At 40.5% G+C, this 18457-nt stretch overlaps 2 protein-coding genes across 8 annotated transcripts in view; one reads left to right on the top strand and one right to left on the bottom strand.

The window, feature by feature from the left end:
• The window catches only part of LOC146521480 (uncharacterized), a 172611-nt gene that overhangs the window by 15717 nt on the left and 138437 nt on the right, over window positions 1-18457 (top strand). For 4 of the 7 annotated variants that reach the window (XR_014873364.1, XR_014873363.1, XM_085155374.1 and 1 more), the window contains exon 2: window positions 1828-1917. The exons of the other annotated variants lie outside the window; for them this stretch is intronic. Coding sequence is in view for 2 of the 4 variants with exons in the window: in XM_085155374.1 (XP_085011500.1) it covers window positions 1828-1917 (90 nt within the window). In the remaining 2 variants the exon portion in view is untranslated. The remainder of the gene's footprint in view (window positions 1-1827; window positions 1918-18457) is intronic. 7 annotated transcript variants of the gene reach the window in all.
• On the bottom strand, window positions 7859-15305 carry LOC146521488 (programmed cell death 1 ligand 1-like). The gene is made up of 3 exons (XM_085155396.1): window positions 15083-15305; window positions 8335-8691; window positions 7859-8096 (listed from the first exon to the last, which is right to left on the bottom strand). Exons 1-3 carry the CDS (start codon window positions 15153-15155, stop codon window positions 7897-7899), a joined length of 630 nt encoding a protein of 209 aa, XP_085011522.1. The 5' UTR covers window positions 15156-15305; the 3' UTR covers window positions 7859-7896.

The raw sequence follows: 18457 nt of genomic DNA, 5'->3' as shown, positions 1-18457 counted from the left end.
ACAAGGATCCAGGAGGAGATCACACCACGACCATAAATGATTAAGAAACACGAATAAAACTCATAATATTCATTAAACTCAAAAATAACTTTTTTTAAAAATTATTTATTTATTTATTTATTTATTTATTTATGTGTGTGTGCGTGCGGAGTCCTGTCTATGCCCCTCAACAATAATATTTAACTATTAATCACAGTTTTGCTAAATAAAAGGATCTGGCTTGCATCAGTCACATGATCACATTTAACCAATGATCGCTCTTGACGGCAGAACGCAGAACTGGTTACGAGCCGGGAACGAGCTCACAAAGAGCACGCGCATTTTTTTGCGGTCCAGAGCTGTAGGAGAAACACAAGTTAACTCAGAGACACAGACTGATGCGACAAAACCAGTAAGTAGGTGTACAGCGTACACTGTAGTGTATAGCACACAGGAGTATTAGCTTATTATGTACACGTTGGTAAGTTGTCTTGTTGCAACTGACGAACTGAAACAAACGAGCGTGCTGTGTGTGCAACAGCGTGACAAATATTACCTGTCCTTTTATTAACTGCACAGGTAGTGCTGGTCATAGCTGCTGGCTACCTGTGTAAGGCTGTCATGGGTCTGTAGCTCTGTCACCGTTTTAGGGAACATATTTAGTTTTAAAGTAAGTTTCCGGGCTTTTCCTGCCTTTCTGGAGGGATTATATTTCACTAAAGAACGATCTAATATGCATGTCCACATAATTATGCATTATTATAATTATAATATATTAAAAAGCACACGCTGTATTTTAAAGAACATACATTAAGAAGCAGATTATATTAGATTTATATTTTAAATAAGACAAAATTTGGATTTTACAGCAGTAAAATTATTGTATCTCTACAGTTTAAAAATGTAATAAGCTTTGCCCTGCACAGAGTGGATAGTGAAACAAATGGAATCATCATAAATACATTAATTCATATTTATTACTTCCCCCTCCTCATTGCTTTATTATTGTAGCTCTAGTAATAAATAATAATGTAAGGATTCTGGATCAGCACAGTGATGCCCATAGTATATACAGTGAAGAAGGTCTAAAACGTCACTGTGTGTTCGTGCATGTGTGTGTTTTATTTAGATGGATTTAAAAATATATATATATTACTCATGATATAACATTGTCCAGACATGCCTGGTAAGGACATGAGGAGGAAACAGTAGGAGCTGTGTGAGGCTACTAAAGGCAGTGCTATAACATTTTTCTGTCATCATTTTATTATAGATTAAGTGCAAGAGTTGTTACGTGTGGATAATTAAATTATAGTTTATTGCAATAGCAAGTTGTGCCTTGTTCTCACATAGACAGCAAGTGTAGAGTGATATATGAAATGATGGGATGGAAGGAAGAAGAGAAGCAAAGAGTGATTCACAGGCAGAGCCGAGTTTATTTCTCACAGTTTTTTGTTGCCTTATGGTTCCAAGCGCTGTCACCAATCTTTGCATTTTGTTATTATCTCATGACACTTGTTTAATCAGCTACCATCTCTCCTATGGACTTTTTAATATCTACAGTCTCAGATCAACACAGCCCTGCCCTTCCCATATTAGATTCTTGATGAATGTGTGTTGTTGTTATTCAGCCTGGTTCAATGTGCCCCTTTTTAACTTTGAGCACCCGCCCCTTTAAACCTCTCTGCACGGCCCTGCACAGTTATGTTTATTGGTTATGGTTATGGTTTATTGAAGCCAAACTGAATAATGTGACTGATTTTTGTGTTATATTTAAAACAACAGCAGTGATGTCATTAGGACTGTGTCACCTGCACTGACATCCTCTGTATGTGCTTTGTCGTGTAGACCTTGGTGGATCTTCAGGGGGAACTGAGGACGTCAGTTATGGACGAATCATCAACAAATCATCAAGAGAGAGAAGAGAAACAGCCAAAGGTAAGAGGTACAGATGCTCTTGTTTGTCTCCATCATGGTTCAGAGTGAGAACAGCAGCTACTCAGATTTCAGAGTTACAGACGATGGACAGAACTTATGTTTCCTTTTTCTGTGATGGCAAATGTTGTGGTGTCAGATTGTAGTGTGATGTGAGGCATTTGATTCTAGCTTGGATTCTTAAAGGGAATATTTAGGGCCAGATCCATTAACATCTACAGCAGCACACAGCCTTGTTTGACATTTAAAAGCTGCTGGATGTACTCAGTGTCAGTTTGACTACTGTTGTATTGTGGCAGCTGGTTTTCTGGCTTTTGTAAGAATTTCACTTTCAGGAGAATATTTAAACTAGTCAGCTCATCAGGTGAATGCTGTGGCACACAATTTACTGCAAATTGCATAAATATTTATCCCGCCTTCAAAAAAATTGTCTTATGCTTGTTGTGTTAGTTGCTGACATCGACCTGCCTCCTTGTCTCCTTATCCCTAAAAGGAGAGAGGGATGTTGATAGGTTTGTAGCTTAAGCCTATTCGCTGGAACGTTAAGGACTATTTGCTACACAGCAAATTAAGACACGAGTAGGCAAAGTTCTTCATGTTTCTCGTGCACGGGAGAGAACTGGACAAATGCCTACCCTATCAACCCTAAGCTTGATGCAGATTACTTTTAGCAATTGGTTAAATTGGTCTGGAGCACAGGCTGTTGTTGATCAGGGAAATCTAAAGAATCATCTAACCATTATGTTTCAGCAAGGGGTGGGGGAAAGCCATTCACCAGAGCATAGCTTAACTGCTGCTGATGTGGGCTGGCCTTCTACACATGCTCTTCAAGGCTGCTGTTTTTCCTGAAAACTTCTAACATTTGAAATTCTCCCGCGACCAGTTTACGCTCATGACAATTATGAGAATATAAATGGCTCGCGCTGCCGGGAGTGAATTCTTGCATGAATGTGTCATCTCCCTGTGAGACAGTCTTACTTGCTCGGGAACCCATGATAACAACAACAACCGTGTCCCAGACCACGCCTGCTCCACAGTCATTAACACAAACACACTCACAACAAAAACAACAACGACAATAACAAAGAATAGGCCTAGTGTCCACTACAACTGGACTCCGCGGAACTTACTCGGTGTTGCTTAGCGTGTAATATCAGCCTCGAATCCCGCCGATCGTCATTCATCGAGGAGGAAAGACAGACAGCTAATCCACAGGAACTTCCTGGCTGACGTCAGTCTTTCAGCGTGTCTCTTCTCCTCGGTGAATGTCGACTCCAGGGATCCGGCATCGAAGGACCAATTAATGATAGGTTTGTAGCTTAAACCTATTCGCTGGAACGTTGAAGACAATATAATTACACAGCAAAGCAAGACACGAAGTAGGCAAAGATCTTCATGTTTCTCGTGCACGGGAGAGAACCGGACAAGCGCCGTTCCTTTTCTTGACCCCAGTTGCTCTCGTCTGCTCTCCCGTAACACTGCTCTTTTATTGTGGTTACATGAATATGCATAGGTTCATTAACATATGACGTATACATACACACAAAGAGTACCTTGCTTTCAGTTTAAAGCATCTTGCACGACAACATCAAACCGACTATCTTCTAGCATCAGCCTTTGTGGAGAAAAACTTCTACGTTGATGATGGATTAGCCAGTGTTCCATCAGTTGAGGAAGCCAAAGACCTGATCACTCAGTCACAAGAGTTGTGCAGAAAAGGAGGCCTGCGCCTTCACAAATTTAACTCAAATGAAGAAGCTTAGACCCTTCTGAAAGAGCAGCAACCATTGAACCTCGTGGGTTTGACCCATCCCCTTCAGAACGTACTCTTGGCATTCAATGGTCGATAAAGGATGATACCTTCAGCTTCAACATCGGCCTGAAAGATCAGTCTTCAACCCGCCGTGGTTGTTTGTCCGTCATCGCCTCACTCTAATATCCACTTGGATTTATCGCTCCATTCAGCCTAAGTGGGAAACATATCCTACAAGAGCTTTGTCACAGAGGCATTGGATGGGATGACCCACTCCCAGAAGATGTGAAGCCACGGTGGGAGAAATGGAAAAATTGTCTTTTCAAGTTGAATGGGGTCTCAATTCCAAGATGTTACCACCCACACGACTTCCAAAACATTGTCAGAGTAGAGCTACACCATTTGTCGGACGCCAGCTGCGTAGGATATGGTGCATGTTCTTACCTGAGCTATAAAAATGACAAGGACGAGGTTCATTGCAGCCTTGTGATGGGAAAAGCAAGGGTGGCACCCTCAAAGGTCACAAATATCCCGAGGCTTGAACTCGCAGCGGTGGTGGTTTCTGCAAAAGTAAGCGTCCTGTTAAAGGCTGAGCTTGACATGAAAATTGATGATGAGTTCTTTTGGGCCGATTCCCAGGTGGTACCTGGTTACATCAACAATGACGCTCGCAGGTTCCACATATTTGTTGCAAACCGTGTTCAACTCATTAGAGACAACAGCAATCCCAATCAATGGTATTATGTGGACACCTCAGAAAACCCAGCTGATCATGCATTCCGAGGGCTCCATGTTTCAGACATCCACTCTACAAACTGGCTGCGAGGACCAAAGTTTCTCTGGGAACACCAGTTACGTCTAACACCCAGCACTCCAGCTGAGTTACTTGTTGGTGATCCCGAAGTCAAGACAATTCAGGTGCTCGCAACTGACGTCAGTACCTTCAATGATATTCTCGATTGTCTGAATCAGTTTTCATCTTGGACGAAACTCATAAAGGTGGTTGCAAGAATCAAAAGACTGAGGTCTCAACAAAAGCATACTGAACATGCAACGATTGAGGAGCGTGAGAAGGCTGTCGAAGCAGTGATAAAGATTGTACAGCAGCACGCCTTCCCTCATGAAATAAAAACGCTTCAAGCCAAAAGGGACCTTCCAAACTCAAGCTCTCTCTACAGTCTTGACCCCATCTGGTCTGATGGACTGTTGTGTGTTGGTGGGAGATTAAAGTGGTCATCTCTTTGCCACAAAGTGAAGCACCCACTCATCTTACCAAGCAACAGTCACATAACCAAGCTGATTGTGTCCCACTACCATGCTAAGACATGCCATCAAGGTCGAGGCCAGACACAAATGGAGCTTAGAGCAAATGGACTCTGGGTCATTGGTGGGAGCAAGCTGGTGGCCAAAATGATACACACCTGTGTGCTTTGCAGGAAACTTCGACGGCCTACAGAGAGCCAGCGAATGGCTGAACTCCCTAAAGAACGTCTTGAAGCCTCAGCACCCTTCACATCTAGCGGCATGGACTGCTTTGGCCCGTTCATTGTAAAGACAGCACGCAAAGAACACAAAAGATATGGTCTGATTTTCACGTGTCTGTACTCAAGAGCTGTCCATATTGAGATGCTTGAAGATTTGTCATCAGACTCTTTCATCAATGCATTGAGATGCTCCATCAGCCTTAGAGGAGCTGTCCAACAATTACAGTATGACCAAGGTTCCAACTTTGTTGGTGCCAGGAATGAATTCAAGGAAGTGCTTAAACAATGCGACGCCAAGCAATTGGAGACCTTATTTGAAAAACAATAACAATAAAGCGAATTTGTCTTCAACGCCCCTTCCGCCAGCCATGCAGGAGGTGTCTGGGAAAGGCAAATAAGAACGGTTAGGAATGTGTTGAATGCTACCTTTGCACAGTGCCCAGGTCGACTTGATGATGCCTCTCTCAGAACGCTGCTATATGAAGCCATGGCTATTGTCAACAGTCGCCCATTATCAGTTGATGGAATCAATGATCCTCATGCACTGGAACCTTTAACGCCGAATCTTCTCATCATGATGAAAACAAAGGTTGTTCTTCCACCCCTTGTTTGTAGTGTGGAAAGACTGGCTAAGAGATGCGCATGGAGGTTGGCTAGTTGGTTCAGCATGATTAGCACCCTTGGAAGCAGAAAGAGGTTGGTTTAATGATTGCGAATGATTGTTTATGTATTTAAGAGATAGAAAGGTTGTCGTTAATTCATTTTATTAAATGCTGTAACATAAATAGTTTAAAAACTATTGATTTATGTCAATGTCACTATTTGAGTTAATCAAAATCATTTTCTATAGTAAAATGTGAACATTTCTGCACTTTCTACTTAAATGTTTAATGGTATTTGTTTGTGCATCTTTATAGTTTTCACGGTGCCATATTGTTGGTGGTTTAAAGAGGAGAGAATAAAGTTGCATCAGTTGAAACTCTCTGCGTCACGAGTGGTAATTCCAAGTGGGCAGCTACAATACTGATGAGATGATCGTGATTCTCTCACTGATAAATTCAAAAACTGCAGAAAAGCAGCGAGAAATGCACAGGAGTCAACAGTGCTGATCAGACCAATCACAGTACTGTAATTGGAGGCTGTGTCAACTCAATGTGTAGTTACATCAGGTTACGTGTAAGGTCACAGCATAGATTTCCCACTGAAGCGTAAACTGGGAATGAGAAGTGAACCATCTTAATATTGCAGTAAAACCAGAGTTAATCCTGAAGTTACCTGGATGAGACTAAATCCTGCCCCACAGTGCAGACCTCTGATCACTGATGATGGAGGAGAAGAAAAACAAATCAGGCTGAATGTAAAACATTTGCTCTGTAGGACTGAGGTCTTTGTTATCACCACTGGGTGATGGCACTGGTGCCTCACAGCAACAAGGTCCTGGGCTTGAATCCAGCATGAATTTTACACAAAACACAACATGTTTGTCATGTATATTCGTTACAGGGCAAGTTTAAAAATTGTGTTTTGTGATTTTTTGCAATGTACTTGGTGTGTAAATGCCTCAAGTCTTAGTATATCACTTAAAACTTTATTTACATAGCACTTCTCACACAGTAAGGAAGCCACTCAAAATGATGTACACATTAGAAGCAGAAAAAATACACATACATCACCTTCACTACACCTTCTCATCACCCCTCCATCCCCACTCCCACACCTAGAGATCAGACACTCATCATACAGAAACACAGGAGATTAAAAAGAAACAATAAATAACATAACAAGGCTACTAAGAATACATGAAATATAATGAAAAGGGAATAAACAAAGAAAATAGTAAATAAATCAAAAGTAAAATAAAATAAAGTGCAGCATGATAAATAAAAGATGGTCAACAGTCTCCTGTCTTGAGGGCTCTGAAGTGCTTGTAGCATAAAAGTAAATCGGAAAGATGAGAAGGTCCTGAACTGCTGAGTGTTAAAAACCAGTAAATGGATCTTAAGGACGACTCTGACTGCAGAGACGATAGCATTGGTGTAATTAAGGCTGTGGAGTTGATTTTTAAAGCAGCAGCAGTGACAAGTGTTTCTTTGAAAAACTAAAAAGACGAGCACTGCAGTAATCAACCCTGCAGGAGATGAAAGAAGGAGTCAGTGTCTCCACATCCTGAGTGAGTTGGAGGAAGTTTGCTGCCATCCAGGATTTAATATGTAAGATGCAGAGAGATCTGATTGGCTCTGTGTCATCAGGAGACACAGCAACATAAAGTTGTGGATCATCAGTTTAATCATGTGTACTCATTTCTGTGTCTCCTGATGACATCACAAAGTTACAGCGCATAAATTTTAAAAGCACTGGTCCCAGATCTGACCCTGTGGAGCGCCATGGCTCAGTTTGTAGCTCCTGGATGAAGATTGATCAACACGTACAAAGAATCCTCCATCTGTGCAATTTAATCCAGTTAGAAACTCTCAGAGTCTCTATCACTGTCTCTAAACGTCTGCAGTGATCCACAGGATCAAAACACTTCTCTGACACTTTGCTTTGCATAAATCTTAAACCGTAAACAAAAAACCAAAACTTATCAGATGGTGGAGCTGTTACCATCTGGGGTAATGAAATGTAACTCAAACAGGTTCTGATATTAAACTCTACTTTACTCAATCTATCTTTTTATCTAATTTTTATGGGTAACCAGTTTTAACTGGTTTTAATGTGCTCTCTCTCGTGTCATGGTGCTTTGTTTCAGACCATCTCTTCATTTGCTTCTTCATCAGGAGGAGGATGAAGAGGAAGATCCTTCTTCTGTTTTTTAAAGAATACAACAGCGACCACAACAAGTACCAAAGCAGAAACTATCAGTCCACCATGATGTCTTCTACCAACTTCATCCTCCTTCCATCCATCCTCCTTCCCTCCATCCTCTGTGTCTCCTCCTGTCTGACCTGCAGGTGAGAAACAGGTGTGAGGTGTCAGCTGTCAGGTAGGTGATGAGTGAAGAACAGAACAGAATCCATTTCCTCTTCAAACTGCTGTCAGACATTATCTACTGCACTCTGATCACATCACTCAGACCAGCTGCTTTCTACAAAGTCTCATCAACAACATCTTTAGAAACAAACATCAACAACCAGGAAGCAGCTTCACCTCTGATCACACACACACTCAACTCTACTCACTCACCTGGAGGATCAACAACTCTCAGGTAGATGCTGCTGATGAGGTCACCACCCTGATAAGCTCTCTTCTTGCGGTTTGCTCCCATCTTGAAGACACGACACTTGTATGTTCCAGTGTCATTAATCGTCACATCCTTCAGAATCAAAGACACGTCTCCATCCTTCATCTGTCTGTCCTGCAGATCCACCCGGTTCTTAAAAGATGGATGCTGGTGATCTGGAACAGACAGATCGTCCCGGTACAAAAGAACATATTCTGACTCCAGATCAGCTCTGCTCCATTTTACTACTATGTTGTTGTTTGGAGCTCGACATGTCAGAATGACGTTGTGTCCAGACTCAGCTGTGACGTTTTTGTGGTCTGAAAAGGAAACACAGAGCAGAGAGGCTACAGATGAGAGTTTGATCTGTTCACTTCTACACCAGCCAATCAGCAACGAGTTGTACACACTGGGTTCAGCACATTAGGTTAAATGTTCATCACACACACACAATATGAACCTGCATCTGTGAAACAAACGGTGTCCTGATTGTTCTCACATTAAGAAATGAATCAAACAAACATGTTCCTGTGAGGTAGTCAGACTCGAATGTCAAGGAAGGTTGTAGGGAAGCAGACTACACAGAAACTTCAGGTTTGCAGAGGTGAGCAATTTATTTACAGTTAACTCCATTTAATGTGTAACTTAACAAAACTTTTCCCCAAAGTAACTCAATAAACAAAACCCATCAGTTCATGGATCTGGTAACACAGCTCACCTCTGAATCTGGCTTTAAATAGGGCCATCAATTTCCCTCCAATTAGCCCAGCCTGTACCTCTCACTTAAACTGAGGGATCTAAAACTCTACACAGATGATTAAAAAGACACAAAACCTCCTCACACTTCTAATTGGCACATTTACGTAAATAAATGTCTCTATTTACAAAAACAAGATTCAACAAACCCCTTCAGAACTTGAAACAAACAAAATGAAGCATTTCTATGGAAAAAGAAACCCCTCCGCTTGATGTCACATCAGCAGGACTTAAAACGAGAAAATGCTAGGCAGGCGTTTCCACCTCCACACCAGTTGGTGGCGGTAATGCACCATTTTGCTGTTTGCCAACTGCCAATAAACCCTATACAGAAGAAGAAGAAGGCGTTTCCCACACCTGACCATGAAGACTGGAAAGAAACAACAAAGTATGAAAAAATGACTTAATCTGTGATGAAATCAAATGTAAAGAAACATGTAACTGGGTATTTGTAGTGATGGGCAGATGAAGCTTCATGAAGCACTGAAGCTTTTCATCCAATTGGTTCACCCCAGTGCAAAGCTTCTTGAAGCTTCATTTGCTCTAGTAGGACACCTACTGGACGTAAAAATATTAGTTGGCATGAATTTGAAGAGTGTGGCCTTTGGCACACAGCCTGTAAATGTCAACAACAAAAGGAGTGTGTAAAACATGTATATTGTAGTGATGCAGTATACTGTGTATATTTATACTGGCAGTATGGAAAATGATCATTTACTGTGAGGTGAGGTGTGGCTGGGGTGTGGACAGTGGTTGTGCTTTTGTAACGTTGAGGTATGGACAGCTACACAGTCCTGCTTGTTCACATTTTATTCTGTAAAAACTACATTTTCACTGCTTTTATGGCCTTTTAGTGGGGAGAACATAGCTAGGATTTAATGATTTAACAAATCTTTTAAATCCTTTGTCCTCCACAATGCTAAATGTCTGGGAGTCCTCAATCACCATGCTAACCAGGTCTTCATCTATTTGAGATTGTTCTCCTGAGGAAAGACAACAAAAACAAAGCACAAATATAAATATCACACACGTAACTTATTACAGTTGTATAATATTGTTATATCATTTAGTAACATTACTGCATGCTATATTATCATGACATTTGATGGCTCACCTGGTCTTGCTCCACAATCAGTGTTCCCCTTATTCTCATGCAAAGCTCTGTAGTGCCTGAGCATGGATGAGGTGTTGTTGTTATATCCCAGCTCCCTGGCACATAGCAAACACTTCACCTTGTACAAAAGTAAAGCCGCTTAACATAAATTGTATTGCACCATCAGTATTATGAAAATACATCTTCTGTAGAAATTTACATACCTTGTTGGGAGGAATAAGATGAAAATGTTCCCACACAGGGGAGGACATCCTCCTCTTCTTAGCTGGCTCCATTCTCTCCTGACTTTCTCTCCTCACTCTCATAAACCTCCAAACTCTCACTAATCGCAACTCTCCATCAAACACCCACATTTTGAATGAAGTCTGAGGGGTTTATATCGCTGTCATGGCTCGCGGCAAAGTTCGAACCACTTCCTGAACCAGTCACGTGGTACAGCCGGGCAGCGAGGCTTCGGACGTCAACATTTTCAGCTCCTCCCATAAATGAAGCAAGCCTCGATACGCGCATCGCGGAAACGCCCCCTAAATTACTCGACGCAAGCTTCGAAGCCTCGATACAGAACGTCACATCACTGGGTATTTGCCTCAATTTGCAGAATGTTTGTTTTGCTGGCAACAGAACGCTAACAAACAAACAAACCCGGGATAGTGAGTGCAGCAATGTTACTCAACAAATGGCAAATCATAGCAAATAAATAGAAACAGAGAAACGTGCAAAAAAAAAAAAAGGTCAAGTCACATGGGACAAAAGGAGAGCATTGCAACTGCTCATCCACTTTGTCACAGCACCTAATAAAATATATGACATATTTGTGAAATTTCTTGTGTTATTAGACTTTATCTGTGTGCCCAAACTTACTAAACTGCTCTCAAGGTGATGATGAGCTGTCATGTCAGGCATATTCAATTCAATTCAATTCAATTTTATTTATATAGCGCCAAATCGCAACAAATGTCGCCTCAAGGCGCTTCATAGATACAGAGAAAAGCCCAACAATCATATGACCCCCTATGAGCAAGCACTTTGGCGACAGTGGGAAGGAAAAACTCCCTTTTAACAGGAAGAAACCTCCGGCAGAACCAGGCTCAGGGAGGGGCGGCCATCTGCTGCGACCGGTTGGGGTGAGAGAAGGAAGACAGGATAAAAGACATGCTGTGGAAGAGAGACAGAGATTAATAACAGATATGATTCAATGCAGAGAGGTCTATTAACACATAGTGAGTGAGAAAGGTGACTGGAAAGGAAAAACTCAATGCATCATGGGAATCCCCCGGCAGCCTACATCTATTGCAGCATAACTAAGGGAGGATTCAGGGTCACCTGGTCCAGCCCTAACTATATGCTTTAGCAAAAAGGAAAGTTTTAAGCCTAATCTTAAAAGTAGAGATAGTGTCTGTCTCCCGAATCCAAACTGGAAGCTGGTTCCACAGAAGAGGGGCCTGAAAACTGAAGGCTCTCCCTCCCATTCTACTTTTAAATACTCTAGGAACAACAAGTAGGCCTGCAGAGTGGGAGCGAAGTGCTCTAATAGGGTAATATGGTACTACAAGGTCATTAAGATAAGATGGGGCCTGATTATTTAAGACCTTGTATGTGAGGAGCAGGATTTTGAATTCAATTCTGGATTTAACAGGAAGCCAATGAAGGGAAGCCAAAACAGGAGAAATATGCTCTCTCTTTCTAGTCCCTGTCAGGACTCTTGCTGCAGCATTTTGGATTAACTGAAGGCTTTTCAGTGAGTTTTTTGGACATCCTGATAATAATGAATTGCAGTAGTCCAGCCTGGAAGTAATAAATGCATGAACTAGTTTTTCAGCATCACTCTGAGACAGGATATTTCTAATTTTAGAGATGTTGCGCAAATGGAAGAACGCAGTCTTACATATTTGTTTAATATGTGCGTTGAAGGACATATCCTGGTCAAAAATGACTCCAAGGTTCCTCACAGTGTTACTGGAGGCCAAGGTAATGCCATCCAGAGTAAGAATCTGGTTAGATACCATATTTCTAAGCTTTTCAGCGCCGAGTACAATGACCTCAGTTTTATCTGAGTTAAGAAGCAGAAAGTTAGTGGCCATCCAAGTCTTTATGTCTTTAAGACATTCCTGCAGTTTAACTAATTGGTGTGTGTTATCTGGCTTTATGGACAGATAGAGCTGGGTGTCATCTGCATAGCAGTGAAAATGTATGCTATGTCTTCTAATGATGCTGCCTAGGGGAAGCATGTATAATGTAAACAGAATTGGTCCTAGCACTGAACCCTGTGGAACTCCATAATTAACCTCAGTGTGTGAAGAGGACTCTCCATTTACATGCACAAATTGGAATCTATTAGATAGATATGATACAAACCACTGCAGTGCAATACCTGTAATACCTACAGCATGTTCTAATCGCTCTAACAGGATATTATGGTCAACAGTATCGAATGCTGCACTAAGGTCAAGAAGGACAAGCACAGAGATGAGTCCACTGTCAGAGGCCATAAGAAGATCATTTGTAACCTTCACTAAAGCTGTTTCTGTGCTGTGATGAACTCTGAAACCTGACTGAAACTCTTCCAATAAACCATTCCTCTGCAGATGATCTGTTAGCTGTTTGACAACTACTCTTTCAAGGATTTTTGATATGAAAGGAAGGTTGGAGATTGGCCTATAATTAGCTAAGACTGCTGGGTCTAGAGATGGCTTTTTGAGTAAAGGTTTAACTGCAGCCACCTTGAAGGCCTGTGGTACATAGCCGATTATTAGAGATAGGTTGATCATATATAAGATCGAAGAATTAATCAATGGCAGGACTTCTTTGAGCAGTTTTGTAGGAATGGGGTCTAAAAGACACGTTGATGGTTTGGAGGAAGTAATTATTGAAGTTATCTCAGAAAGATCGATTGGAGAAAAAGAGTCTAACTTAACATCAATGGAACTAAGAGTAGCTGTAGATAATATTACATCTGTGGGATGATTATTGGTCATTTTTTCTCTAATGATAAAAATTTTATTTGTGAAGAAGTTCATGAAGTCATCACTAGTTAACGTTAAAGGGATGGTTGGCTCAACAGAGCTCTGACTTTTTGTCAGCCTGGCTACAGTGCTGAAGAGAAACCTGGGGTTGTTCTTATTTTCTTCAATCAGTGATGAGTAGTAAGCTGTTCTGGCTTTGCGGAGGGCTTTCTTATAAAGCAACAAACTATTTCTCCAGGCTAAATGATGATCCTCTAAATTTGTGACACGCCATTTCCTCTCCAGATTACGAGTCATCTGCTTTAGGGTACGTGTTTGAGAATTATACCACGGGGTCAGGTACTTCTGATTAGAGACCTTAGTTTTCACCGGAGCTACAGTATCCAGAGTCATACGTAGTGAGGAGGTGAAATTATTAACAAGATAATCGACCTCTGTTGGGGTAGCGTTCAGATAGCTGCTCTGCTCTGTGTTGGTACAGGGCATTGACGATGATAACAGTGGCTGGATTATATTCTTAAACTTAGTTACAGCGCTTTCAGAAAGACATCTACTTTGATAAAGTCCACTCTCCACTGCTGCGTAATCAATTAATGTAAATGTAAATGTTATCAAGAAATGATCAGACAGGAGAGGGTTTTCAGGAAACACTGTTAAATGTTCAGTTTCTATGCCATATGTTAAAACAAGATCTAGAGTGTGATTAAAGTGGTGGGTGGGTTCTTTTACATTTTGAGAGAAACCAATTGAGTCTAACAACAGATTAAATGCCATGTTGAGGCTGTCATTTTTAGCATCAACATGGATGTTAAAATCACCCACAATAATTATTTTATCTGAGGTCAGAACTAAATTAGATATAAAGTCTGAGAAATCAGACAGAAACTCTGTGTAAGGCCCAGGTGGACGATAGATGATAACAAGTAAGACTGGTTTCTGAGTTTCACAGCTGGGGTGGACAATGTTAAGCATCAGGCTTTCAAATGAATTAAAAGTCTGTCTTGGTCTTTCATTAATTAATAGACTGGTGTGAAAAATTGCTGCCACACCGCCCCCTCGACCTGTGCTTCGAGATTTCTGGTAGTTAGAATGACTCGGGGGTGTTGATTCATTTAAACTAACATAATCATCCTGCTGCAACCAGGTTTCTGTAAGGCAGAGTAAATCAATTTGTGGATCAATTATTAAGTCATGTACTAACAGAGACTTGGAGGAGAGAGACCTAATATTTAATAATCCACATTCACTGTTTTACTCTTTGGTTCAGGTGTGGATACTGTATTGTTCTTTCTTTGTAAATGTTTAAGTTGTTTGTTGCTGGGTTTTAGTTTGTTTTTTGTCTTTTTGGAAGCAGACACAGTCTCTATGGAAATGGGTTTTTGGGGGGGTAGCAGGAGGAGAGAAGCTGCAGAGAGGCGTGTAAGACTGCAACTCTGCTTCCTGGTCCCAACTCTGGATAGTCATGTTTTGAGGGGTTTAATAAATTTGTCGATATTTCTAGAAATGAGAGCTGCTCCATCCAAAGTGGGATGGATGCCATCTCTCCTAACAAGACCAGGTTTCCTCCAGAAGGTTTGCCAATTATCTATAATTATATATGAAACAAACATCCATATACCTGCATATACTGTGCCTTGAAAAGGTTTTTATACCCCTTGAACTTTTACACATTTTGTCACCTTATAACCACAAACTCAAATGTTTTTACTGAGTTTTTCTGTGACAGACCAACACAAAGTAGCACAAAATCTAAACACTAACATCCACTTTCTCACATGACAGAAGAGGTTTGGTGACAGGAGACCTGTGTGAGCAGCTGAAACTAAAGCAGCTCGAACAGTAAGAAATAAATCTATAGGATTTTAAAATAAAACTCACCTGCACAGGTAAACCCCACGAGGGAGACAGACAGTAAAGTCCAGCAGAGCCACGGAGATCTTACAGCAAACATGTTTCATTAGGCACATTCAAAGTGCATGAGTGAATTAATGTGGGAGAGTGGAGCCGGCTGTTTTTGTTTTTTCCTTTTGTCATGCTTCACGTCCGCGCTTGTTATTGGATAAGCGTGCTGTCAATTATTCCCTGTTTCGCTAACACTGGCTGTGTCGTCCCCGGTAGACGAGTGAGTCCTCCCAGAGGAGGAGTCACTCATCTTAGTCTCATCGCCTCTGGAAAAGTTTCAAACTCACTTTGAACTCACTTTAGTCAAGTTAGCACTTGCAACAGCGCACACGTTGTGACTCACGGCTTCAGGCTTCAGGTTTCCTTAAAGTGCCCGCTACAGCATTGTTTGATAGACATGAAGAAAATCTTTCTTTTATGTGAATTTAAGATTAGCAAGTAAACAACAGTTAGCTAATAAACTTCATGACATTTAATAACATAATGAAAATCTAATATGTCAACAGTGAAATTTATTAAAGGTGCTTTTATTTCTGTTTTTATATTCAAATGTTGTTCTTTTAATATGCTGGCACCACTACATTTATCTGAAAGCTGACTTAGAAGAGTAAACTTTCAAGCTGTGATTAATTGAATGAAGACTGGACCGATATATGAAATATTCCCTTATTGTGAATCATTAAATATCATAACTGTTTGAACTCAGATTGAAAATAGACTTAAAAAGGCTGATTGTTGTAAATGAGTCTGACGGGTCACATTTACACAGCACGACTGTTGAAACTGAAAATATTCATTCTCTCACCACACGCATACAGAGCAATCATTTCAGCACTCAGCAGCTTCCTGTTTGAAAATTATTTTAAAAGTTAGATTTTCACAGATTCTTCTTGAACGTCACCTGTAAAACACTCAGGATCCCTGTAGTTATATTTTTGTTTAATTTGACATTTATACTTGTATTTCTTTTTGTTTTTAATTTCATAAATGAAGCTGCTTGTGAGGCACGGCCCCTAGTGACAACAGTGAATGCATCACTCTTTCACTATCAATCTAACAGCAGCTCTAGTTCACTCTGAATGGGGTGATGACGTCATTGCCCATTTTGTATTTGCTTCAGTGAAGTTTATCACTGTAATCAGCATCAGCGTGTGTTACATGAACAGAGTGCTCAGTCAAAGCTTGTATGAGTCTACATGCTGTCTGACATTTGAAGACTTTTCCTAAAGTGACCAAAATGACAGATTTACACATTTATATCGTTCTACAGATGTTCCAGATGTTTACACATTGAAGCTGTTCCTGGTCACTTTTACCTGTATTTGTTCAGACAGATGTTACATCTCAAATCAATGAAACGATGTTAGTTTTAGGGAAAACTGAGGTGACAGAGGTCAGTGGAGATGGAGAGACAAAGATGATCCCATATCAGATATATGTCCTCCCCCCACCCCCCCCCCCCCCCCCCCCCCCCTTGAATAAGTACTTAAAGTAACTTTATATCAGGAAATTAACAGTAAACTGCTCTGATCCTTTGCTTCATGGCATGCTTTTGAAACACCTGATTGAGAACCTTCATACATGAACATAATATATTGATGTCACCTAAGAGAGCGGGTTGGCTACATAATATGTAAACATGGCAGAATAAAAAAACTATTCCCATTAGAGTGACAGAACCGTAGGAGTTTTTTTGTGTTCAGCTGACACTATCACTCACTTTTAGTAAACTGACTTAAAGTAAAATGACCTGGGTAAACTTTCTTTTTATTTTTTAACAGCCCTCTTTATCTTTAGCATCATTATTACATCCATACAATATTGATTGTAAATAAGGTTAGCACGTTGTTAAAGCAGGCCATACAAAAGGCGTCATACGTTTTGTTAATGAACTGAACTGAAAGTCACTGAAAGTCCCTGCAATGGGAGTTTAAATACTTTTTCTGACACTAAAGTTAAAGAGGAAAAACTCTTCTCTGTTGAAACCACTTCCTGGCTGACACTGAAACACTGACGTGTCTCCATCTTGTGTTGACTCCACCATCATAACTTTTCTCTTTAGGTTTTCTGTTAGCAACATAAAGAGATCAGTCTCACAGTGTTCAGCAGAACCAATAAAATGAAAATAAAGTGCAAATACAGAAGGTGTAAATACATTTTCATTGCAAAAATGCAAAGTAAATATGATCCCAAATTTGACTTTGAATCATTTCACTTATTTCCTTTTTAAAACAACATTAAAAAAAAGATTTAGTAAATCACAAAAAAATCAGAATTAATTTTTTATGCCATTTTCTGTGAGTTATTGTTTCCATCCTCCATGCAAAAGTGCTTAGCAGGTTTTTTGAATATGTGGCCAGAGAGAGATCTCAGTGTTTTACTGATTAGTAGTTAATAAATGTGGCTTTAACTGTGAGATTTACAGAATTCCTTTAAACTCTGAAAACTGTGACAAATGATCACAAGTCATTATCTTGTTATTATGTTATGTTGGATGATCTTTACAGTATATGATGGTTGGTTTTTGTTTGTTTTCTTTCACCACAATCCTCTCAAATTCAAAGTCTAAGCTTAATCCCATGAGTCAGACCAAGCAGAAGCCATGTTTCTGTTACTGTGGATAAATTAAACTAGTGTTTGACAAACAGGTTCAGGAAATCATTGTTAAAAATCCATGAATAAAAAAGGGTTAAACAAAATTCAGCTACTAGATAAAGTGGAAGCAAATCTTATTACAAATCTGTAATAAATTATTTGTAGACATTTGTTGTCTGCAGCAACATCCTGATGTTTTCTGCTGTAACTGTTCTCTGTGTAAAAACAAACTTCTACAATTAATCACGAAAAGTTGATTCTGTTCATCTGGACGTAGCGTTTTCAGTGGGAGAAACGTTTTGTCACTCATCCAAGTGACTTCTTCAGTCTCAGCTGACTGCAGTCCATTTGAAGGAAGGAACAATGGGCTGGGAGGTCAGTTCCTTCATCATTAATATGCAAATTCCCATGGCCACTGATCAACAACCACTGATCAACAACCACTGATCAACAACCACTGATCAACAACCACTGATCAACAACCACTGATCAATGGCCATGAGTACCATTCACAGAGAGTTGGGGAATGGCTGCAATCACAGCATTGTAAGATGGTGAAAGATGTACCCTTAGGCCCCCTCCTCGATTCAGAGATGGTCTTTCCCTTTTCACGTAAATGGCCTCCGTGACTCCGCGCTCAAACCAGCGTTCCTCCCTGTCCAGGATGTTACATCCTCATCCTTGAAAGAGTGTCCACTGGCCTGTAGGTGTAAATAGACTGCAGAGTCCTGGCCTGACGAGGTAGCTCTTCTGTGT

This window comes from Neolamprologus multifasciatus, chromosome 3 (assembly GCF_963576455.1).
Source record: "Neolamprologus multifasciatus chromosome 3, fNeoMul1.2, whole genome shotgun sequence".
Lineage (NCBI taxonomy): Eukaryota > Metazoa > Chordata > Actinopteri > Cichliformes > Cichlidae > Neolamprologus > Neolamprologus multifasciatus.
The sequence above is the reverse complement of the archived record's forward strand: the minus strand, read 5'-3'. Positions and strand labels throughout refer to the sequence as shown.